At 43.7% G+C, this 26,721-nt stretch overlaps 1 protein-coding gene across 1 annotated transcript in view; it reads right to left on the bottom strand.

Moving 5' to 3' along the window:
* Positions 1-238: 238 nt before the first annotated feature.
* The window catches only part of LOC137439993 (paired mesoderm homeobox protein 2B), a 30,625-nt gene continuing 4,142 nt past the window's right edge, over positions 239-26,721 (bottom strand). The window contains exons 2-3 of the mRNA XM_068136329.2: positions 11,052-11,236; positions 239-815 (exon numbers count right to left, since the gene is read on the bottom strand). Coding sequence (XP_067992430.1) covers positions 435-815; positions 11,052-11,236 — 566 coding nt within the window. The 3' untranslated portion in view covers positions 239-434. The remainder of the gene's footprint in view (positions 816-11,051; positions 11,237-26,721) is intronic.

Here is a 26,721-nt window from a genome sequence, read left to right as displayed (position 1 = left end):
GATACTCGTGCATTACCTGGTCCATACCAGGTGATGTAGGAACCCTGGATAGAAAGTGGTAACTGTCATAGTTAGGGTTGTGGGCAGCACCAACATTGAGCAGCAGCGTTTCACCTTTTACTCTGGAATCAACGATATCGGTGATGACACAATTCAGAAACACACGAGAACGTTTGAAGTTTCTTCCTGGTGGGAAATGACAAAAGACACCCGACCTCAGGTTGGGTCCTTTATACGTGCGAAGCGAGGCCGTCTGTGTCAAACAAGTACAGGTACACAGGTAGCCACCGCTTCGTGCAATAGAAAAAGGCCCAAACATGAGCACATCCATCACATGTTACATTTGCTTCTTTGTGAACCGATAACTTAATGATTAAGTATGAGCTCGTCGCACATTGTACACCGAGGACTCGGACGGACCGTGCGGGACCTCCTCAAGGTAGCGCTTTGCAGTGACCGAGACTAGGCCGCTGCATGGACGAAAGCACGGAAGCAAAAGGTCCACAGAGCGAATCGACCACGAGCGGAGAATTCGGAAGACCGGCGGGGGACAGCCAGAGCCCAGGGGTCGCCTCGAGGGAGCCCAGGGAGTCGCCGGACCCCGGACCTCGGCTCGGCGGGTCGCACACCATGACCGGACCCGATGGTGGCGCCGTGCTGTCGGCGGCCGCGGCCTTGACTTCGCCATGATCCTCATCGACTCCTGAAACGACCTCGTGCTTTTTTCTTGGAGGAGGCGACTTGTCGGAAACGGCGGCGGCGGCTGCGGCTCGTTCCTGCTTGCGGAACTTGGCGCGCCGATTCTGGAACCAAACCTTCGTGGGACACGGGAGGAAAGGTAGAGGGTTTCAATTATGCACCAAGGTAAATCATTGAAGTACAATGACGTCTGCAGGTGTTCCACAAAATATTAGATGCATAGCAAGCTACTCCACAAGATGGAAGTTGAAAAATGATGATGAAAGTATATTGACATATTGGATGATCAAATCTGAAGGTACCACCGACGAATGTGCATACACCTGCTCAAAAAGAAACACTCAGGTTCTTGTTTGAACCTTCTCTATTAAGAAGCTTCGCTAGTTGCAGGTACCTTGAGTTTGGACTGTCGATCTTGGCAACTACAAACACATTTTATACAAACTTGTACTTGATGTTTGAAAATCACGTATCTTTAGTTCATGAAAAAGTGAAACAATAAACCAGTGGATGCTTTGAAATGTGGAGTGCAAGAAGGTAGGTAGGTGAGGGGAAGGTGGTGGAAGTGACACGTAAATCAATACTTTTTTTTTTACTCCACAAGTCGTGACTTTCAATCTTGCATTTCTCCCCGTGTTGCATGAATCCTGATCAGCAGGTAACAAAATCCAGGATCACCTCAAAGATCAATACGTACAACCTCAAACAGACAGTTGCTGAAACGACGATGGACGATTTATATGAACACAAGTGGAGAAACCGCTGCGATTAAGGTACAGACAGGTAAAGCCTTGAAGGAGCCGGGGCTCCCACGTCGATCGGAAGAATGGACGCGACAAAAAGCTAGAATTCATCTGAGTTGCTTTAATGAAATCAAACACTCAGGCACTCTGAAAAACCGTTTATCAGTCAGCAATATATATCTATTCCGCCAGGGGGTTTGCCCAGGCCCGGCGCCAGGGGGCGTGGCCCAGCGTCCTGGCTGCGGCCTGGCAAGTTGAGCGCGGGCCTGGGCGTCCTGGACGAGCCCGGCATGGTGATCGCTCCGCGTCCTTGATAGGTGCAAGGCGATTGTGAAAACTCAGCGGCAGCCGCTACACACGTCCCCCCAGAATCGACTTGCACCGGCAGGGTCAATTTGAGGGGGGTCCTGATGACCCGGCCAAAGCGACCCCTGGCGGGTCGTGGGAGGGGGTCCGGTGAGGTGGTGGGCGGTCGAGTGGGGGGCACCGTGGACGGGGGACGGCCTCGCCGCGGCGGAAGGGCCACCCGTGGTGGGTGGTCGACGTCCACGTGCGCCGGCTTGAGGCGGTCCACAGCAATCCGGTCCGACCTGCCGCCGATGTCGATGACGAACGACTTGTCGTCCCGTCGCAGCACCCGGAAGGGCCCGTCGTACGGCGGCTGGAGTGGCCACCGATGTGCGTCGTGACGCACAAAAACATACTCCGCTGTGCGGAGTGCTGGGGGGACGTAGGACTGGGGGTCACCGTGGTGGGATGTTGGCACAGGGGCAAACCGTCGGGCGGCCTCCTGGAGGTCCGAGCGCTGGTGAGCTGCGGACCAGGGACTGGTAGCGTCGGGCACAAATTCGCCCGGGACGCGTAGCACCTGGCCATAGACAAGCTCGGCGGTGGATGCCTGGAGGTCCTCCTTGGGGGCCGTGCGAAGGCCCAAAAGGACCCACGGCAGCCGGTCGGCCCACCCGACGTCTTGAAGGCCGGCCATGAGCGCGGCCTTCATGGAGCGGTGGAATCGCTCGCACAACCCGTTTGCTTGGGGGTGGTAGGCCGTAGTACGGTGGAGCTTGATCCCCAGGTTGCGGGCGACCGCGCCCCACAGCTCGGAGGTGAACTGTGGACCGCGGTCTGACGAGATGTCCGCCGGTGCGCCGAAGCGGGCGACCCAGGTGGCGATGAAAGCCTGCGCCACGTCGGCGGTGGTGGTGGAGACGAGGGGAACGGCCTCCGGCCACCTGGTGGTCCTGTCCACCATGGTGAGCAGGTGTGTGAACCCCCGTGACGGGGGGAGGGGGCCCACCAGATCCACGTTGACGTGGTCGAAACGTCGTTCGGGCACGGTGAAAGGTGCCAGCGGGGCCTGGGTGTGTCGGTGGACCTTGGCCCGTTGGCAGGCCGTGCAGGCGCTGGTCCAATCGCGGACGTCCCGACGAAGGCCGTGCCAGACGAAACGCGCCGACACCAGCTTCTGGGAAGCTTTCCGGCCCGGGTGGGAAAGGCCGTGGAGGGAGGCGAAGATGCGGCGTTGCCAGGCGACGGGCACGATGGGGCGAGGCTGGCCTTGGGAGACGTCGCAGAGCAGGACAGTGTCCGCGCAGGGGATGTCGGCCAGGCGGAGGCCCGTGTCCGCCGCCCGGAGGGCTTGCACCGTGGTGTCGGTGGTTTGGTCCGCCGCCATAAGCGCAAAATCCACGCCCAGGTGGACCGCGTTCGCGCTGGCCCGGGAAAGACAGTCGGCCACGGCGTTGTTTTTGCCGGCGACGTGCCGGATGTCCGTGGTAAACTCCGACACGGCGGAGAGGTGGCGCTGTTGGCGGGCCGACCATGGCTCCGTGACCTTGGCCATGGCGTAAACCAATGGCTTGTGGTCGACGAACGCCGTGAAAGGTCGGCCCTCCAGGAGGTGGCGGAAATGGCGGACGGCCAGGTGTAGACCGAGGAGCTCCCGGTCAAACGTGCTGTATTTGAGCTCGTTCGGCCGGAGCTGCCGGCTGAAAAAAGCGAGTGGCTGCCAAACCCCGTTCACCCATTGCTCATGTACGGCGCCCACCGCGTAGTCGGAGGCATCCGTGGTGAGGGCGATGGGAGCGTTGAGCACCGGGTGAGCGAGCAGTGTTGCGTCGGCGAGGGCCCGCTTTGAGCCTTGGAAGGCCGCATCCATTGCTGCGGACCAGGCGATGTCGTGCTTGGCCGGCATGCCCCGGAGGGCTTCGTAGAGGGGCCGCATGAGCTGAGCAGCGCGGGGCACGAAGCGGTGATAAAAATTCACCATTCCCAGGAATTCCTGCAGGGCCTTTATGGTGCGGGGACGCGGGAACGTGGTGATGGCCTCGACCTTGGTTGGCAGCGGCACGGCCCCGTTCTTGGTGATGTGATGGCCCAAAAAATCAACGGCCGTCGTGCCGAAGTGGCATTTGGCCGGGTTGACGATGAGGCCGTGCTCGCTGAGGCGCTCGAACAGCGTCCGGAGGTGGAGGAGGTGCTCGGCCCGGGACGTGCTGGCGACGAGGATGTCGTCCAGGTAAACGAAAAGGAACGGCAGGTCACGCAGCACGCCGTCCATCAAGCGCTGGAACGCCTGAGCCGCGTTCTTGAGACCAAACGGCATCCGCAAGAATTCGAATAAGCCGAACGGCGTGATGACTGCCGTTTTAGGGACGTCGGCCGCCCTGACAGGTACCTGGTGATATCCCCGTATGAGGTCAATTTTCGAAAAAATGACCCGTCCCGCCAGACGGGCGGAGAAGTCTTGGATATGCGGGATCGGGTACATGTCGGGGGTGGTAGCGTCATTGAGACGGCGGTAGTCGCCACACGGGCGCCATCCAGCCCCCGGCTTTGGCACGATGTGCAGTGGCGAGGCCCACGCGCTATCGGAGCGCCGCACGATGCCGAGGTGCTCCAACGCGTCGAATTCGGCCTTCGCTACGGCGAGCTTGGCTGGGTCGAGGCGGCGGGCCCTGGCGTAGACCGGCGGGCCCGTGGTTGGTATGTGGTGCTCGATCCCATGCCGTACTGCGACGGCCGAAAACGTCGGCCGCGTGAGGGCCGGGAACTCCGTGAGCAGGCGAGCAAACTCGTTCGCCGCCGGGACGGCGCATGCCAGCTCGGTCGGCGCGGAGCTGCTCAATGTGCATACCAGGGAGCTGAAGGTTTCAGCGTTGATTAAACGACGCCGTTGGACGTCCACCAGCAGTCCGTGTGCGCAGAGGAAGTCGGCGCCTAGCAGAGCCACGGGCACGTTGGCGGTTACAAACGTCCAAGCAAAGCGTTGGCCGCCGAAGCAGAGGGTGACGTTGCGCGGGCCGAAGGTGCGGATAGTCGATCCGTTGGCCGCAACTAAGGAGGGGCCGCAAACCGCGGATTGCCTGTCCTGGTCAGAGGCGGGTATGACGCTCAGTTGGGCGCCGGTGTCGCACAGGAAGCGCCGTCCGGACGCTTTATCCGTGATGAACAGTAAGTTGCCCGTGTGGCCGGCGCTCATGGCTGGTAATGAACGCCGGCCCGGCCGTTTCCCGGCCTGCCGAAGGTGCACGGGGGTCGGCATGTCCGGGCCTTCTGTCCGAACCTGGCATGATAGTAACACCACGCTTGGTCAGGTGGAGGCCTCGGTCGTCGTGCCGGAGGTGGTCGGCTCGGTAGAGCGGCCGCCAATGGCGTCGGCAGTTCGGCCGTCGACCGTGCCGGGTGCTCGGGCGCCCTGGGTGTTGCGTCGGACGGCGGTGGGTCCCATGTCGCCGCTACAATGCGCTGTCCTGCGGCGGAGATCTTGTCGGCTTCTCTGGCAAGGGCCCGGGGATCTGTGATCGTCGTGCTTGCCAGGGCGAGGCGTACCGGGTTAGGCAGCTGACGGAAGAACAGCTCCCGGAACAGGAATGCCGGAGAGTGCTCGCCGAGCAGTGAAAGCATGTAGTCCATGCGCTCGGAAGGGCGCGTGTCGCCGAGCTCAGGCAGATCGAGCAGGCGCCGTGCGCGTTCCGCCGATGGGAGGGCGAAAGCATCGAGGAGCAGCTTCTTAATCGCGCCGTATTTGTCAGCGGCTGGCGGGCTTTCGAGGAGGCTCAGGGCGCGGGCCGCGGTAACCGACCCGAGCGCAGCTACCACATGGTGGAAGCGGGTGTCGTCGGCCGTGATGCCTCGCAGGGCGAACAGGGACTCCGCCTGTGCGAACCAAACCGCCGCGTGAGCCTCCCAGAAGGTAGGCAGTTTAAGGGCGACTGCCGTGTCCATGTCGATAGGTCACCAATGAAGGAGCCGGGGCTCCCACGTCGATCGGAAGAATGGACGCGACAAAAAGCTAGAATTCATCTGAGTTGCTTTAATGAAATCAAACACTCAGGCACTCTGAAAAACCGTTTATCAGTCAGCAATATATATCTATTCCGCCAGGGGGTTTGCCCAGGCCCGGCGCCAGGGGGCGTGGCCCAGCGTCCTGGCTGCGGCCTGGCAAGTTGAGCGCAGGCCTGGGCGTCCTGGACGAGCCCGGCATGGTGATCGCTCCGCGTCCTTGATAGGTGCAAGGCGATTGTGAAAACTCAGCGGCAGCCGCTACAGCCTGATATAACTCACTTTAGACAATCTTACAATTAATCAATGAAACAGAAAAAGTAAACTACAGAGGGAGAAAAACGAAGAGCAACAAAATGAACAACTTTCGGCTTTTGCTTCATGGGCCTCACAGATCTCAGACCTCTGGCCTTTTAGGACTCGGTCACTTTTTTTAGTCCCAATGTTTGAGAATCTGTTGAAGTGGATATCCAGGTAAGAAGAAGCGGTTTTATCCTTGGGTTAGAGTTGACAACAAGCCTTTTTTTTTTCTCTTTCTCTTTCTCTTTCTCTTTCTCTTTCTCTTTCTCTTTCTCTCTCTCTCTCTCTCTCTCTCTCTCTCTCTCTCTCTTTAAAACATCGAGATCAAAATATTCATTTAAAAGTGAGAAAAACCTCCAGGGATGAAAGTTGAAGAGGGAAGGCTTTTTCCATTGTTGATCATGGCAAAATCCCACAGCTTTAGCCATTGGCAGAGGAACAATTCGAGAAGATAAAATGATGCTGCACGGCCAAAGACCTCATGAAAGGCCGCGCTTTAGTGATGCTGGAGTTGGAGGCCATTGGTGCCACCGAAGCATTTGGTGACGAGAGAACAATTATTGTAGTTTGATGCATTGGTTTCGGCAGTTTCCATCACATGCCAACTTGTAATGAGTCAAAGCGATGTATGCACAGTACGACAATTCCCTAAGGGTGTTCCGGGTTTCTATAAAATAAGACAGCAGAGGAAAAGTAAACTGTGAGGAAAACATTTACACACATAAATTATGGGGCTCCCTTCTGCAATACAAGAATTAGGCCTGCCAATTAATAAGGCAGAGTAAACCTAGAATTTGAATGATTTTTGAATATTTTTTTAATACTATGTAGTTGATGAAAATTATTGGTTCGACAAAATCTCCACATGCTGAACTTCCCTGTCAGAATAACCTGAGGATAAGAATAAATAAATTCTGAAAAATAAAATAATAAATAATATAAAATAATAAATAATATAAAATAATTCCGAGCACTCTGTAAATTACAAGAATAAATAAATAGGAGGTTCTCACCACCAGACAAGAGATCAGAGCTGTCTCCCTTGACATATCACGTGCCTTCAATACAATATGGCAGCCCACCCTGCTAACCAACCTCTCCTATGGTATCCATGGAATTCTCCACGCTTGGCTTGCGGACCTCCACTCTGGTCATAGTCAACGTGTGGCCCTGAATGGATTTCTCTCATCTCCTCTTCCTGTTCAGGCTGGAGTTCCCAAAGGTAGTGTTCTGGGCCCTGTGCTATTTCTGGTCTTCATCAATGATCTCTCCGACTCTCTGGAAAATCCTCTCTATCTCTTTGCTGATGTCTCCCTTGACATATCACGTGCCTTCGATACGGTCTGACACCCCGCTCTGCTCACCAAACTCTCCTCTTTTGGTATCCATGGAAATCTCCACGCATGGCTGGCGGACATCCTCTCTAGTCGTAGTCAACGTGTGGCCCTGAATGGGTTTCTCTCATCTCCTCTTCCTGTTCAGGCTGGAGTTCCCCAAGGCAGTGTGCTAGGCCCTGTGATTTTTCTGGTCTTCATCAATGATCTCTCTGACTCTCTTGAAAATCCTCTCTATCTCTTTGCTGATGACTCTACTCTCTGTCGCTCCATTCTTCATCCCTCAGATCGGCAGTCTGCAGCCTCCTCACTCTCTGCAGACCTGGACAAAATCACAGACTGGGCAAACAAGTGGAACATGTCTTTCAATCCTGACAAATCTCACACTCTTACGATGTCTCTCCGAAAAGACCGACTGGACAACCCTCCCATCTACTTTCTGAATAATCCTCTCCAAGAAGTTCTGTCACTCAAGCTTTTGGGTCTCACTATCTGCCATGATCTTTCCTGGGAAAACCACATTTTAAATCTGGCCTCCAAAGCCAGTCGCCGACTGGGCATCCTCCGTCGTTCGAAGTCCTTCCTTGGCACACCTGAGCTCCTCACCACATACAAGGCTTTCATCCGCAGCTCAATGGAATACTGCTCTCCCCTCTGGGCTGGTGCTCCTGCTTCACACCTAGCTCGTCTTCACGCTGTTGAAACCAAAGCATTCAGAATCATTGGAATCTCCCGCGATGAAGCTAACTCCAAGGGCCTCTCACTCACTCACCGCAGGCAGGTTGGTGGTCTTTCCGTCTTCTACCGACTCCTTTCTGGCCTTGCCCCCCCAGCTCTCTCTGGGCTCTGTCCCGCAAATATTCCTACAGGTCGCACAAGATCTGCCTGCAACCCTCCTATGGTTAAACTGCCAAAATGAAGACTCTCTGCTCCAGAGGCGGGAGAAAAGAGGAATGAAGGAGTGAAGGTGAGCAAACTCCCCCACTCCCTTCAATCCCACTCCTCCCTCCAGGTCTTTAAAGCAGCTGTTCACCACCGTCTCTTATCTTCCCCCATCCAAAACATTGATCTTTTCTACCCCCGTTAAATCCACCTGTTTCAAATTCCCTGTTTTCTTTCCTGAAAGTCCGAGTAAGTGACCATCTTGTTTATCCCGTGAACCCCCCCCCCCCCCAGCCCTCTCCCTTCCATAGATATCCTGATGTCCCTGTTCCCTACTGTTGTTGCCCCCCCCCCCCCTTGTCTACTACTCCCTTTGTTATATGTTCTATGTGTTAGCTTTTATACGAGCGTCGACTAAGTATACAAAAAGAAAAGGCCGAGAGGTGGAAATTGTGATGGGAAGGGAGGATGGTGAGGGATGGTGGGAGGGGAGGGCAGGTATGAATGGTGGGAGCAAAAGGCTGAATAACAGGAGGCTGAAGGTGTGGGGGTTGTTTAATTGAATTGAGTGATGTCACTCAGTTGTTCGTACATGACATCACCTTGTCAAGTGCCACGACAGCTCAGTGTAATTGCCAGTTTGGTCGAAGCCTTGCCAGTTTGGTCGAAGCCTTGTCAGTTTGGTCTAAGCCTTGCCAGTTTGGGCTAAGCCTTGCCAGTTCGGTCTAAGCCTTGCCAGTTTGGTCTAAGCCTTGCCAGTTTGGGCTAAGCCTTGCCAGTTTGGTCTAAGCCTTGCCAGTTTGGTCTAAGCCTTGCTAGTTTGGTCTAAGCCTTGCCAATTTGGTCTAACCCTTGTCAGTTTGGCTAGTTTGGTCTAAGCCTTGCCAGTTTGGTCTAAGCGTTGCCAGTTTGGTCTAAGCCTTGCCAATTTGGTCTAACCCTTGTCAGTTTGGCTAGTTTGGTCTAAGCCTTGCCAGTTTGGGCTAAGCCTTGCCAGATTGGGCTAAGCCTTGCCAGTTTGGTCTAAGCCTTGCCAGTTTGGTCTAAGCCTTGCCAGATTGGGCTAAGCCTTGCCAGTTTGGTCTAAGCCTTGCCAGATTGGGCTAAGCCTTGCCAGTTTGGTCGAAGCCTTGCCAGTTTGGTCGAAGCCTTGTCAGTTTGGTCTAAGCCTTGCCAGTTTGGTCGAAGCCTTGTCAGTTTGGTCTAAGCCTTGCCAGTTTGGTCTAAGCCTTGCCAGATTGGGCTAAGCCTTGCCAGTTTGGTCTAAGCCTTGCCAGATTGGGCTAAGCCTTGCCAGTTTGGTCTAAGCCTTGCCAGTTTGGTCGAAGCCTTGTCAGTTTGGTCTAAGCCTTGCCAGTTTGGTCGAAGCCTTGCCAGTTTGGTCGAAGCCTTGTCAGTTTGGTCTAAGCCTTGCCAGTTTCGTCTAAGCCTTGCCAGATTGGGCTAAGCCTTGCCAGTTTCGTCGAAGCCTTGTCAGTTTGGTATATGCCTTGCCAGTTTGGTCTAAGCCTTGCCAATTTGGTCTAAGCGTTGCCAGTTTGGTCTAAGCCTTGCCAGTTTGGTCTAAGCGTTGCCAATTTGGTCTAAGCGTTGCCAGTTTGGTCTAAGCCTTGCCAGTTTGGTCTAAGCGTTGCCAATTTGGTCTAAGCGTTGCCAGTTTGGTCTAAGCCTTGCCAGTTTGGTCTAAGCGTTGCCAGTTTGGTCTAAGCCTTGCCAGTTTGGTCTAAGCGTTGCCAATTTGGTCTAAGCGTTGCCAGTTTGGTCTAAGCCTTGCCAGTTTGGTATAAGCGTTGCCAGTTTGGTCTAAGCGTTGCCAATTTGGTCTAAGCGTTGCCAGTTTGGTCTAAGCCTTGCCAGTTTGGTCTAAGCGTTGCCAATTTGGTCTAAGCGTTGCCAGTTTGGTCTAAGCCTTGCCAGTTTGGTCTAAGCGTTGCCAATTTGGTCTAAGCGTTGCCAGTTTGGTCTAAGCCTTGCCAGTTTGGTCTAAGCGTTGCCAGTTTGGTCTAAGCCTTGCCAGTTTGGTCTAAGCGTTGCCAATTTGGTCTAAGCGTTGCCAGTTTGGTCTAAGCCTTGCCAGTTTGGTATAAGCGTTGCCAGTTTGGTCTAAGCCTTGCCAGTTTGGTCTAAGCCTTGCCAGTTTGGTCTAAGCGTTGCCAGTTTGGTCTAACCCTTGCAAGTTTGGCCAGTTTGGTCTAAGCCACGGTGACCAGCATGTTTTTTTTTTGGTTTTTTTTACTCCTCAACCTCCTCCCACCCCGACTACTCTCCATATTTGCCGTCGCCCATTACCAGACAAGTATGAACATATAAAGATGCATGCGCACACAAACTAGTGCACATGCTTGCAGACACGATGTACAAAGCTGCACACAAACTAGTGCACAGACTTGCAGACACGATGTACAAAGCTGCACACAAACGTGCACAGACTTGCAGACACGATGTACAAAGCTGCACACAAACTAGTGCACAAACTTGCAGACACGATGTACAAAGCTGCACACAAACTAGTGCACAAACTTGCAGACACGATGTACAAAGCTGCACACAAACTAGTGCACAGACTTGCAGACACGATGTACAAAGCTGCACACAAATGCTGAAGTTTGGAAATTAACTCGATTTGATCGAAAAAATCCTGAATGAAAAGGAGATTCTATCCCAAATCGCAGGATGAGAGATACACCTGCACCATTTCCTTCCAATGGATTCAAGGCATGTACTCCGAAGACGATTCAGTAACATTCAATAATTCAGTAACAATACGTCCGCAGGTATTGCGGACCCGTGAACCGAGTGCGCCTCGTACCTGCACACGTGCCTCTGTCAGGTCGATCTTGAGAGCCAGCTCTTCTCGAGTGTAAATGTCCGGGTAATGAGTCTCGGCGAACACGCGCTCGAGCTCACGGAGTTGTGCACTCGTGAAAGTGGTGCGGATCCTCCGCTGTTTCCTCTTCTCATTCAAAGAGCCCGGATCAAACAGCTTGTAGGGAACTGTGGTGAGGATGGGAGAGTGGTGAACAGGTGGTGAACAGGTGGTAAACCAGAGACCATTTATAAAGGTGACCAGAGACCATTTATAAAGGTGACCAGAGACCATTTATAAAGGTGACCAGAGACCATTTATAAAGGTGACCAGAGACCATTTATAAAGGTGAACAGAGACCATTTATAAAGGTGAACAGAGACCATTTATAAAGGTGAACAGAGACCATTTATAAAGGTGAACAGAGACCATTTATAAATGTGACCAGAGACCATTTATAAAGGTGACCAGAGACCATTTATAAATGTGACCAGAGACCATTTATAAATGTGACCAGAGACCATTTATAAAGGTGAACAGAGACCATTTATAAATGTGACCAGAGACCATTTATAAAGGTGAACAGAGACCATTTATAAAGGTGAACAGAGACCATTTGTAAAGGCGACCAGAGACCATTTATAAAGGTGACCAGAGACCATTTATAAAGGTGAACAGAGACCATTTATAAAGGTGAACAGAGACCATTTATAAAGGTGACCAGAGACCATTTATAAATGTGACCAGAGACCATTTATAAAGGTGAACAGAGACCATTTATAAAGGTGAACAGAGACCATTTGTAAAGGCGACCAGAGACCATTTATAAAGGTGACCAGAGACCATTTATAAAGGTGACCAGAGACCATTTATAAAGGTGAACAGAGACCATTTATAAAGGTGAACAGAGACCATTTATAAAGGTGACCAGAGACCATTTATAAATGTGACCAGAGACCATTTATAAAGGTGACCAGAGACCATTTATAAATGTGACCAGAGACCATTTATAAATGTGACCAGAGACCATTTATAAAGGTGAACAGAGACCATTTATAAATGTGACCAGAGACCATTTATAAAGGTGAACAGAGACCATTTATAAAGGTGAACAGAGACCATTTGTAAAGGCGACCAGAGACCATTTATAAAGGTGACCAGAGACCATTTATAAAGGTGCCCAGAGACCATTTATAAAAGTGAACAGAGACCATTTATAAAGGTGAACAGAGACCATTTGTAAAGGTGACCAGAGACCATTTACAAAGGTGACCAGAGACCATTTATAAAGGTGACCAGAGACCATTCATTAAGGTTAGAACGGTCCATACAAAAGGCTAAACCAAAACACAGCAGCCACCTTGCGACTCACCTTGGAAATTCTGCTCCACTTACCTTATTTGAGCAACACGTTGCGCTTTTAAAGTTTTGTTTTGTACACATTTTGAGGAGGTTGTTAAAAAAATTGAATATGATGGAGTTGTTGAAAACTTTTTTGTTTTATTTGAGGGTTTTCGTTGTCATTGTTTTGAATAATTCACACAAATAACGGTATTTTAATATAACATATGTAAATAATGCTTTTAATAGAATTTACACAAATAACGGTATTTTAATATAACATATGTAAATAATGCTTTTAATAGAATTTACACAAATAACGGTATTTTAATATAACATATGTAAATAATGCTTTGAATAGAATTTACACAAATAACGGTATTTTAATATAACATATGTAAATAATGCTTTTAATAGAATTTACACAAATAACGGTATTTTAATATAACATATGTAAATAATGCTTTTAATAGAATTTACACAAATAACAGTATTTTAATATAACATATGTAAATAATGCTTTTAATAGAATTTACACAAATAACGGCATTTATTTTTTATTTTTTTGTATACTGAATCGAAGCTCGTGAAAGAGCTGACAACCGCGAGGGAAAGACAGCACAGGGGAACCGCGAGGGAAAAACAGCACAGGGGGACCGCGAGGGAAAGACAGCACAGGGGGACCGCGAGGGAAAGACAGTACAGGGGGACCACGAGGGAAAGACAGCACAGGGGGACCGCGAGGGAAAGACAGTACACGGGGACCGCGAGGGAAAGGCAGCACAGGGGTACCGTGAGGGAAAGACAGTACAGGGGGACCACGAGGGAAAGGCAGCACAGGGGTACCGTGAGGGAAAGACAGCACAGGGGGACCGCGAGGGAAAGGCAGCACAGGGGGACCGCGAGGGAAAGACAGTACAGGGGGACCGCGAGGGAAAGACAGTACACGGGGACCGTGAGGGAAAGACAGCACAGGGGTACCGTGAGGGAAAGTCAGCACAGGGGGACCGTGAGGGAAAGACAGCACAGGGGGACCGTGAGGGAAAGACAGTACAGAGGGACCACGAGGGAAAGACAGCACAGGGGGACCGTGAGGGAAAGACAGCACAGGGGGACCGCGAGGGAAAGACAGCACAGGGGGACCGTGAGGGAAAGACAGCACAGGGGGACCGCGACGGAAAGACAAAGGTGCGGTGTACAACAAACAAGTACAGATACATTCAAAGTACACCGCCCCCATGCCAAGTGCAGACATGACCTCCTCGGGATTCCTTGTGCATAGCGAGCGGGTGATGTGAGGGTCTACGAGCGCTTGAGCAGGCGGTGCGGACATGACCTCCTCGGGATTCCTTGTGCATAGCGAGCGGGTGATGTGAGGGTCTACAAGTGCTTGAGCAGGCGGTGCAGACATGACCTCCTCGGGATTCCTTGTGCATAGCGAGCGGGTGATGTGAGGGTCTACAAGCGCTTGAGTAGGCGGTGCAGACTTGACCTCCTTGGGATTCCTTGTGCATAGCGAGCGGGTGATGTGAGGGTCTACAAGCGCTTGAGCAGGCGGTGCAGACATGACCTCGTCGGGATTCCTTGTGCATAGCATAGGTGTGCATTAATATAATTTACACAAAAAACGGTGTTTTCATGCAGTTTACACAAATCACGTTTTAAATATAATTTACACAAATAACGGTATTTTAATATAACATATGTAAATAATGCTTTTAATATAATTTACACCAATAACGGTATTAATATAATTTACACAAAAACGATGTTTTCGTACAGTTTACACAAATCACGTTTTTAATATAACTTACACAAATAACGGTATTTTAATATAACATATGTAAATAATGCTTTTCATATAATTTACACAAATAACGGTGTTAATATAATTACACAAAAAACGGTGTTTTCATATAGTTTACACAAATCACGTTTTAAATATAATTTACACAAATAACGGTATTTTAATATAACATATGTAAATAATGCTTTTAATATAATTTACACCAATAACGGTATTAATATAATTTACACAAAAACGATGTTTTCGTACAGTTTACACAAATCACGTTTTAAATATAATCTACACAAATAACGGTGTTAATATAATTTACACAAAAAACGGTGTTTTCATACAGTTTACACAAATCACGTTTTAAATATAATTAACACAAATAATGGTATTTTAATATAACATATGCAAATAATCCTTTTAATATGATTTACACACATAACGGTGTCAATATAATTTACACAAAAAACGGTGTTTTCATATAGTTTACACAAATCACGTTTTTAATATAATTAACACAAATAACGATGTTAATATAATTTACACAAAAAACGGTGTTTTCATATAGTTTACACAAATCACGTTTTAAATGTAATTAACACAAATAACGGTATTTCAATATAACATATGCAAATAATGCTTTCAATATGATTTACACACACAACGGTGTCAATATAATTTACACAAATAACGATTTCAATATGATTTACACAAATAACGGTGTTAATATAATTTCCACAAATAACGATTTTAATATGATTTACACAAACGGTGTTAATATAATTTACACAAATAACGGTGTTAATATAATTTACACAAATAACAGTGTTTCCATATAGTTTACACAAATAACGTTTTAAAATAAAATTTACACAAATAAGGTGATTTTGATATAATTTACACAAATAACGGCATATATAATGTCCACAATAATGACATATATAATTTACAGAAATAACGTTATTTTAATACAATTTACATAAATAACGTTTTAAATATAATTTACACAAATCATTATTTTGATATAACTTGCACAAATAATGGCATATATAAATACAGACTTAATGTTCTTTTATTCTAATTTACAGAAATAACGCTATTTTAATATAATTTACACAAATAATGGTAAATCTAATTTACAGAAATGACGTTATTTAAATATAATTTACACAATTAATGGTATAAATAATTTACAGAAATAACGTTATTTTAATAAAATTTACACAAATAACGGTATTTATAATTTGCACAAATAATGGTGTTAATACAATTTATAAAAACAAGTAGTATTAATATAATTCACACAAATAACGATATTTTACTGTCATTTACACAATGGTGTATACAGTATAATTTACACAATTAACAGTATATATATATATATATAATATATATATATATATATATATATATATACTAGCAGAAGTACCCAGCATTGCCGGGTGGGGGAGGGGAGGGAGGGGGAAGGGGAGGGGGAGGGGGAAGGGAGGGGGAAGGGGAGGGGGGAGGGGAGGGGAGGGGAGGGGGAGGGGAGGGGGAGGGGAGGGGGAGGGGAGGGGGAGGGGGGAGGGGAAGGGGGAAGGGGAGGGGGGAGGGGAGGGGAGGGGAAGGGGAGGGGGAGGGGGAGGGGAAGGGGAGGGGAGGGGGAGGGGGAGGGGGGAGGGGGAAGGGGCGGGGGGAGGGGGAAGGGAGGGGGAAGGGGAGGGGGAAGGGGAGGGGGAAGGGGAGGGGAAGGGGAGGAGGGGGAAGGGGGAGGGGAGGGGAAGGGAGGGGGAAGGGGAGGGGAGGGTGAAGGGGAGGGGGAAGGGGAGGGGAGGGAACGGGGGGGAGGGTGGGAGGGGAGGAGAGGGGGAGGGTGGGAGGGGAGGAGAGGGGGAGGGCGAGGGGGAGGGGAGGGGAGGTGGGGAAGGGAGGGAGGGGGTAGGGTGGAGGGGGAAGGGAGGGGGAAGGGAGGGGGAAGGGAGGGGGGAAAGGGAGGGGAAGGGAGGGGGAGGGGGAGGGGGAAGGGAGGGGGAGGGGGAAGAGGAGGGGAGGAAGGGGAGGGCCAGTCAACAATGACGTTGCAGTTCTCATGGGAGGAGAGCAGCACAACAATCGCGACATCGTCCTGCATCTTCGCAACAACAGCACGAAGCGATTTGGAGACTCACCGATCCTGTGACGCCCTCCAGTACCGGCGTTGCCGGGCGGGGAAGGGAGACCCGTACATTCCCACCCCGTACATTCCCCTCTCGACTCAAGCTCACATGGACAAAAGCCTCGCACAAATTACACCGTGAAGGCCCAATGGCCATGTCTATGCCACAAATCAAGTACGTGAGCGAGTCTGGCGCACTGAATTGAAAATATATAGAACGCTCATACTCCGTGAAAAGTGTAGCCGCCGTGTCGCCATCTTGGTTAGCGCGACTCACACAACTCGACCAACTCGCTTCGCGGATCTCGTTTGTTTTGAACGTGTCCCAGATTTTAAAAGCGAGACAACTGTTAAAATGCCATTTTGTGCGGCAATAAACTGCTTCAATCGGTTAAGGAAGGGTTGTGGAAAGACGTTTCACAGCTGTTTCAAAGACGTTTAATTCATATCGCACAAAATCGACACAAAACACGATCGCACAAAAGGTGAAAAAACGCAATCGCTTTCGCTCTGAATTACGTGCAAACGACGTGACGGAAATCACCATCGCCCAGCATCGAGTGCCAACCAAGATGGCGCCCGGTAGCTGCATCTCCACCTATGTGGTGTGAATGGCAATGGTCATTCTATATATTTTCCGTTCAGTGGTCTGGATCACGTGATCGCTCTGAGCGAATCAGCGAGCTGCTCTGGCACCGGCTGAGATTCCGTGTATAATGTTCCTCGCTGAAATGTGCTGAGGTAAATATGAATAAAAAATATGGATCTCGGCAAATATTTTTAGGTAGGCCATGTCCTTCCCAGGCTCAATGGCCATGTCTCTGCCAAATATCAAGCACGTGAGCCTCTCCGTTTAGGAGTCTATCGGTAACATACACACACACACATGCACACACACATATAAACTGTGTTTTATATATATATATATATATATATATATATATATATATATATATATATATATATATATATATACGTATATATATATATATATATATATATATATATATATATATATATAATATATATATATATATATAGTTACAATTTTTACAATTCACAATACAATTCACAATTTTCACAATTGTAATCAATTTACACAACTAACATTTTAATATAATTTATACAAATAATAGTGTTAACACGATTTGTAAAAATAACTATTTTAGTGTAAATACGGTGTTTTCACAATTTGTAAAAATAAACTATTTAAAATGTAAAAATAACTTTTCGTATAATTTAAACAAAATACGGTGTTTTCATATAGTTTACACAAATACAATTTCAAATATAATTTACACAATAAAAGTATATAAAATTTACAGAAATAACGTTATTTTAATATTATTTTCACAAATAACGTTTTAAATATGATTTACATAAATAACGGTGTGTTAATACAATTTATAAAAAAAAAGGTTTTAATATAATTTACACAAAAAAGTGTGTTTTCAATGGTTTACACAAATAACGTTTAACTATAACTTACACGAATAATTGTAAATAATGGTAAATTTAATTTACACGAATAACGGTATTTTAATAAAAACAGACACAAACTAGAACGCCACTCAGTAGAGCGCATACTCCGGCCGTGGGTCAAGTTGGAGCCCCATCTTCCAATGGTAAAAAAATCCTTCAAAAAAATTCCTGGATCCTGAATAATATCCTGAGCTTCACCAAAAAATAATCAATTCTTCCTTATCCCAAGGGCAATCATCCCACCAACTTTCATCCAAATCCATTCAGAACTTTTCCAGATATCTTGTTCACAAAAACACAAACACACGAACACACATACGCACACATACGCACACACACACACACACGGACACGATCGAATGCATTACTCCCTGGTGGGAGTAATAACAGTGTTTTAATATAATGTACATAAATGTTTTGATATAGTACACACAAATAACGGTATTTTAATATAATTTACACAAATAACTGTTTCAATAATTTTACACAAATAACGGTATTTTTATGTAATTTACACAAATAAGTGTTTTATATTTTTCACACAAATAACTGTTTCAATAATTTTACACAAATAACGGTTTTAATATAATTTACACAAATAACTGTTTCAATAATTTTACACAAATAACGGTATTTTTATGTAATTTACACAAATAAGTGTTTTATATTTTTCACACAAATAACAGTTTTAATAATTTTACACAAATAACAGTGTTTTAATATTGGGCTGACAGGATGGCCTAGACTTAGAGGAACACACCCTCCTCTTATGGCGCTTTTCCACCGCGGTACCGCACCGTACCGTACCGTACCGCACCGCACCGCACCGCACCGGACCGCAAGCAAAATCCATTTTTTCGTTTTTCCATTGCAAAGCGAACCGTACCGTACCTAAGTACCCGTGCTAAATTTGGTTCCTGCTATGGATCGGTACCAAGTGAGCCGAACCCGGACCTATGGGTGGAGGTAGCAATATTGCAGACCGTTGATTGCTCAATCGCAATCGTCAATTCAGGAAGAAAGTGAAAGATAGTCGTAATGTTACTAGCTATATATGAAGGTTAACGTGACATACTCTACCTGTATTCTTTGTTTGCGCCGACGAACAAGACCCAAATCTTCGTTGTCGGTCTGCATAATTGTCTGCAAAGGTTTCTTTCTCCTTTTAGCTTCCTCTTTCTGGCGTCTTTCAGCTTCTGCTCAAACACTTCCTCTCTCTTTTTACATTTCGCTAAAAAAACTCATGTTCGGATAAAACCAAAACCCAACGAGGTAAAGCACAGATTCAAGTTCCTCCATAGTTTCGGAGCTGTTTACAGTTTAGTGTCGCATGAGAAACTAGCACGTTACTCAGTAGAGACATACCTTCGTCAGGTGAACAGTTTACATTTTGTATCCCAGAGTAGACCAGAACATCACAATACAGAATCACATTTAATCAACATCATCCGTCCACAACTTTTTAAGATATCCTGCTTTGTATCGTTTTTGACCTTATCTCCCAATGGTGAAGAATCACTTTAAAAATTATACTATCCGGATCCGGATCTTCACCAAAATCGAATCATTTTGTCCTCGTCACATACGCCATTTCTCTGTCAAATTTCGTCCGAATCCGTCCACAATTTTTTGAGATATTTTGTTCACAAACAAACTGAACATAACCTGCATCCACCTTTGGTGACGGAGGAAATGACGTCACCACAGCGGTGGAGTTTTTCTTTTCGTCACTTCAGATAAATCCGACTATTTTCACGGTTCTGTTGTGCGATGGAAAAACGACACAGGGATTACCGTACCGTACAATGGAAAAGCGCCATAAGCTGTCCCACCTGGGCTCGAATCGCTACCCAGGTGTAAACTGTCAGCCCGGTGTTTCAGAGCCAGGGTGAATCACCAATGTGTGCACCTGACGTCCCTCGGATGCTCTAAACGGGCGTCCTGTCTGCCAACATTCGTGGGTGGACGTTAAAGATCCCTTGGTATCCTTCACAAAGAGTAGGCGAGCTATTGCCGGCAGCCTGAACAAATTCCTGCCCTAACGAGTGCCTCGGGCATGGCCAGCAGATTCGTCAAACACCTGGTCCAATCTCCACCTCCCCCATGGGCGGCCCCACAAAAAAAGGTGGGCTAAAAATGGCCGATAAAAAAGGACGGTGTTTTATATTAACGTACACAAATAATGGTTTGATATAAGACACACAAATGGTATTTTGATATAGTCTCCACAAATAATAGTATTTTAATAATTTTACACAATAAGTTTTAATAATTTTACACAAATAACAGTATTTGAATATAACTTACACAATAACAGTTTTAATAATTTTACACAAATAACAGTACGTATTTGAATATAACTTACACAATAACAGTTTTAATAATTTTACACAAATAACAGTATTTGAATATAACTTACACAATAACAGTTTTAATAATTTTACACAAATAACAGTATTTGAATATAACTTACACAATAACAGTTTTAATAATTTTACACAAATAACAGTATTTGAACATAATTTACAGGAATAGCAATTTAAATAATTTTACACAAATAACAGTATTTGAATATAACTTACACAATAACAGTTTTAATAATTTTACACAAATAACAGTATTTGAACATAATTTACAGAAATAGCAATTTAAATAATTTTACACAAACAACAGTATTTGAATATAACTTACACAATAACAGTTTTAATAATTTTACACAAATAACAGTATTTGAATATAACTTATACAATAACAGTTTTAATAATTTTACACAAATAACAGTATTTGAATATAACTTACACAATAACAGTTTTAATAATTTTACACAAATAACAGTATTTGAACATAATTTACACAAATAGCAATGTAAATAATTTTACACAAATACGTTTAAGTAATTTTTGCACAAATAACAGTTTTAATAAATTTACACAAACAGCATCATCTTACTATAATTCACCAAATGTCCGTCTGTCTGTTAGAAAGTACCGTAAAAACTGCTGAACCGATCGCAAAGATATTTTGCGTGGGTAATCCTGGGAGCTCCAGGAGTAAAATAGGCTATTTAGTTTTCCCAATTTCAGCTCTGGTCTCCAACATTCTCAGGTTTTGACTCCCGCATAACATTCGTGTTCGCATTACGTTCATTGTGACGATGTTCTCATTGTGACGATGTTGTGACGATGTATGTGTTCACGGTAGTGTTTGACGTGACGGTGTGAACGTAATTTCGTAATGTTTTTCGTTTCGTAATAATTTAATGAACGTTTAATGTTTAATGAACGTTGTTTTAATCCCACCCAAAATATCTTTGCGATTGGTTCAGCAGTTTTTACGGTACCTTCGAACAGACAGACGGACATTTGGTGAATTATAGTAAGATGAACAGTGAATGTGGCTTTTATTGAAATTCTAAAGATTCTGTTTTGATTTTGATGATTTACGTGTGATATGATTTGACGGATGTTTATATGAATCGTTAAAAAAAAAAATTCTGCCTTCAATTTCTGATATTTTGCCTTTTCATTTCGGCTTCCCAATTGAAGCCCTGCCCGTAGGGCGGGTACCGTCGCTAGTTTTAATATAATTCACACAAACAACAGTATAAATAATTTTACACAAATGACAGTTTAAATAAATTCACACAAACAACAGTATAAATAATTTTACACAAACAACAGTTTAAATTAATTCACGCAAATAACAGTTTAAATAAATTCACACAAATAACAGTATAAATAATTTTACACAAATAACAGTTTAAATAAATTCACACAAACAGTATAAATAATTTTACACAAATAACAGTTTAAATAAATTCACACAAACAGTATAAATAATTTTACACATATAACAGTTTAAATAAATTCACACAAACAGTATAAATAATTTTACACATATAACAGTTTAAATAAATTTACACAAACAACAGTATTTTAATATAATTTACAAATAACAGTTTTAATAATTTCACAAAAATAACTATATTTTAATATAACTTTAACAAATAACTATTTTACTACAAGTTACACAAATAACGGTGTTTTAATAAATTTACGCCTGAAGGATAGAAGTTTATAGCTGTGTCAAAATTTCAACTCAGGCTTGGCAGCTCAGAGGTAAATGTGCATACCTCTCGGTCTAGGGTGTGCATACCTCTCGGTCTAGGGTGTGCATACCTCTCGGTCTAGGGTGTGCATACCTCTCAGTCTAGGGTAAGCATACCTCTCAGTCTAGGGTAAGCATACCTCTCAGTCTAGGGTATGCATACCTCTAGGTCGAGGTTGTGCATACCTCTCGGTCTAGGGTGTGCATACCTCTCACCTCTCAGTCTAGGGTGTACATACCTCTCGGTCTAGGGTGTGCATACCTCCAGGCAAGCTGTGATCAGCAAGTGAAATTAACAAATGTTGCCTTTTCTAATAGTTTTTAAAATGTAGAAGCAGAATTTAACATGAATATGCAAGTTGACAAACCACAGAAGGACAAAGATTGGGAAAAGGTGGAAGAGTTGATGGTGAAACACAAGTGATCAGAAGAGACTATAGCAAGTGTAGATTGAAGTTAGATGAGTAGATGTTTAAACAAAAATAAAAATAACGATATAACGAGTGGAAATTGAAGATTGGATGTTGAAACAAAAATGAGGAATATCATGAGTATATTGTATATTGAAAATGGAGAATATATGAAACAAAAATGAAGAATATCATAAGTATAGATTGAAAATGGAGAATATATGAAAATAAATTGGAGAATATTATGAGTATTGATTGAAATTGGAGAATATATGAAAATAAATTGGAGAATATTATGAGTATAGATTGAAAATGGAGATTATATGAAAATAAATTGGAGAATATTATGAGTATAGATTGAAAATGGAGATTATATGAAAATAATTTGGAGAATATTATGAGTATAGATTGAAAATGGAGAATATATGAAAATAAATTGGAGAATATTATGAGTATAGATTGAAAATGGAGAATATATGAAAATAATTTGGAGAATATTATGAGTATAGATTGAAAATGGAGATTATATGAAAATAAATTGGAGAATATTATGAGTATAGATTGAAAATGGAGAATATATGAAAATAATTTGGAGAATATTATGAGTATAGATTGAAAATGGAGATTATATGAAAATAAATTGAAGAATATTATGAGTATAGATTGAAAATGGAGATTATATGAAAATAATTTGGAGAATATTATGAGTATAGATTGAAAATGGAGATTATATGAAAATAATTTGGAGAATATTATGAGTATAGATTGAAAATGGAGAATATATGAAAATAATTTGGAGAATATTATGAGTATAGATTGAAAATGGAGATTATATGAAAATAAATTGAAGAATATTATGAGTATAGATTGAAAATGGAGAATATATGAAAATAAATTGGAGAATATTATGAGTATAGATTGAAAATGGAGAATATATGAAAATAATTTGGAGAATATTATGAGTATAGATTGAAAATGGAGAATATATGAAAATAAATTGGAGAATATTATGAGTATAGATTGAAAATGGAGATTATATGAAAATAAATTGGAGAATATTATGAGTATAGATTGAAAATGGAGATTATATGAAAATAAATTGGAGAATATTATGAGTATAGATTGAAAATGGAGAATATATGAAAATAAATTGGAGAATATTATGAGTATAGATTGAAAATGGAGAATATATGAAAATAAATTGGAGAATATTATGAGTATGGATTGAAAATGGAGATTATATGAAAATAAATTGGAGAATATTATGAGTATAGATTGAAAATGGAGAATATATGAAAATAAATTGGAGAATATTATGAGTATGGATTGAAAATGGAGAATATATGAAAATAATTTGGAGAATATTATGAGTATAGATTGAAAATGGAGATTATATGAAAATAAATTGGAGAATATTATGAGTATAGATTGAAAATGGAGAATATATGAAAATAATTTGGAGAATATTATGAGTATAGATTGAAAATGGAGATTATATGAAAATAAATTGGAGAATATTATGAGTATAGATTGAAAATGGAGATTATATGAAAATAAATTGGAGAATATTATGAGTATAGATTGAAAATGGAGAATATATGAAAATAAATTGGAGAATATTATGAGTATGGATTGAAAATGGAGATTATATGAAAATAAATTGGAGAATATTATGAGTATCTATCTATAATTCCAGTAATCTCTGTGTGTGTGTGTGTCTGTGTGTGTGTGTGTGTGTGTGTGTGTGTGTGTTTGTCTGTGACCGCTGTTTCTCGACAACTACCGGTCCGATATACTTGAAACTTGCCAGGTATATTGCTGGGGACCCGAGGATGTGCCTTTTCAAGGTTTCATATTAATCGGAGAAGTAGTTACCGAGCTATGGCGATTTCTTTACCAAACTCCGCAAGCCGTTCGCTTTGGACCAAACCATTTCATGTAAATAGAGGGGGGGGGGGGGGGGGTTCTGTGGTCGTTGCGAATGGACCAAACCATTTCATGTAAATAGAGGGGGGGGTTCTGTGGTCGTTACTGCCACGTGGTTTCAAAGTTTTTTTTTGTTGTTGTTGTTTGCACGCATGCTTTTTTGCACGCACGTACGGGCACCCACGTACGGGCACGTCCTAGTAGATTGAAATTGGAGATTATATGAAAATAAATTGGAGAATATTATGAGTATAGATTGAAAATGGAGAATATATGAAAATAAATTGGAGAATATTATGAGTATAGATTGAAAATGGAGAATATATGAAAATAAATTGGAGAATATTATGAGTATAGATTGAAAATGGAGAATATATGAAAATAAATTGGAGAATATTATGAGTATAGATTGAAAATGGCGAATATATGAAAATAAATTGGAGAATATTATGAGTATAGATTGAAAATGGAGAATATATGAAAATAAATTGGAGAATATTATGAGTATAGATTGAAAATGGAGAATATATGAAAATAAATTGGAGAATATTATGAGTATAGATTGAAAATGGAGATTATATGAAAATAAATTGGAGAATATTATGAGTATAGATTGAAAATGGAGAATATATGAAAATAAATTGGAGAATATTATGAGTGCCGATTCCAGACAGAAAAGTAAATGGATACAAATAATGACAGAAACTGAAAAAACAAAGATGAGAATATTACACGTGTAATTGTAGATGGAAAATAGGTATTGAAACAAAATGAGGATTACATTATAGGTGGAGATTGAAGATACCATTGAAAAGGCAATTTGAACATTTATCGCTGGATCTTTAACGTCTAAAACTCTGATGATGGTTCCTTTTTGATTGTTGTTCCCGAGTGGATGTAGTTCAGCCTGCACAAGGTGTCCTGCGGAACTGGGAGAGACTATCGCCGAGGGAGCACACATATCGTGCCATGTTTATGAATCCTCGCTCCGATGATGGTGAACGAAGATTTGAATATACCATAGGCTACTACATTTACACAAAACTACCAGCTTGGCTCAAAGTGAAAGGGCCAGTGGTGTTCATGGAATCTTGTGCTGCTTTGTGTGCGCAGAAAAAACCATCCGGGAACACGATTAATGAACACATACTCGCGGGATAAGACAGCAGTTCCCAACCTACTCCTTGGTGTTGACAACATAAATAGCAGGTTAGATCGACATTATTAACCTGTCCAAAATGGATCGTTGTAACAAAGGCTTCCAACCCTAAAAAAAAGTTACATCTCGTGCATTTGCTCACCTGGATTAGTGTAACAGGTCGGCTTGAGCGTTGTCAAACAGCAGATCGGAGTTTCGTTTTGTGGTGGAGATGGCACACCACATCTCAGGACTTGGTGTAGGGCATGAGGACGTGCTTTGTGCATTTGCTGGGGGCAGCCGGACTTGTTCAAGTGGCCATATGTATATTTAGGAGGCAGCTCATCTCTATTAGATGAAGGTTTTGCTCGCAGGAAATTATACAAAACGTTTGTTGTATGCGCACAGTATTTAAAGTTGAATTTTGTTGTTGTATTTAAAGTTGTTGTATGCGCACAGTATTTTAAGTTGTTGTATGCGCACAGTATTGCAAGTTGTTGTGTGCGCATAGTATTTAAAGTTGTTGTATGCCTCCAGTATTTAAAGTTGTCGTATGCGCACAGTATTTAAAGTTGTTGTAAGCAGACAATATTGCAAGTTGTTGTATGCGCACAGTATTTAAAGTTGTTGTATGCCTCCAGTATTTAAAGTTGTTGTATGCGCACAGTATTTAAAGTTGTTGTATGCACACAGTATTTAAAGTTGTTGTATGCGCACAGTATTTAAAGTTGTTGTATGTGCACAGTATTTAAAGTTGTTGTATGCACACAGTATTTAAAGTTGTTGTATGTGCACAGTATTTAAAGTTGTTGTATGCGCACAGTATTTTAAGTTGTTGTATGTGCACAGTATTTAAAGTTGTTGTATGCGCACAGTATTTAAAGTTGTTGTCTGCGCACAGTGTTGCAAGTTGTTGTATGCGCACAGTATTTAAAGTTGTTGTCTGCGCACAGTATTGCAAGTTGTTGTATGCGCACAGTATTGCAAGTTGTTGTATGCGCACAGTATTGCAAGTTGTTGTATGCGCACAGTATTTAAAGTTGTTGTATGCGTACAGTATTTAAAGTTGTATGCGCACAGTATTTAAAGTTGTTGTATGCGCACAGTATTTAAAGTTGTTGTATGTGCACAGTATTTAAAGTTGTTGTATGCGCACAGTATTTAAAGTTGTTGTATGCCTACAGTATTTAAAGTTGTATGCGCACAGTATTTAAAGTTGTTGTATGTGCACAGTATTTAAAGTTGTTGTATGCGCACAGTATTTAAAGTTGTTGTATGCGCACAGTATTTAAAGTTGTTGTATGCGCACAGTATTGCAAGTTGTTGTATGCGCACAG

The sequence above is a fragment of the Myxine glutinosa genome, chromosome 14, assembly GCF_964187855.1.
Source record: "Myxine glutinosa chromosome 14, kmMyxGlut1.1, whole genome shotgun sequence".
In the NCBI taxonomy this organism is placed as follows: Eukaryota; Metazoa; Chordata; class Myxini; order Myxiniformes; family Myxinidae; genus Myxine; species Myxine glutinosa.
The sequence above is the reverse complement of the archived record's forward strand: the minus strand, read 5'-3'. Positions and strand labels throughout refer to the sequence as shown.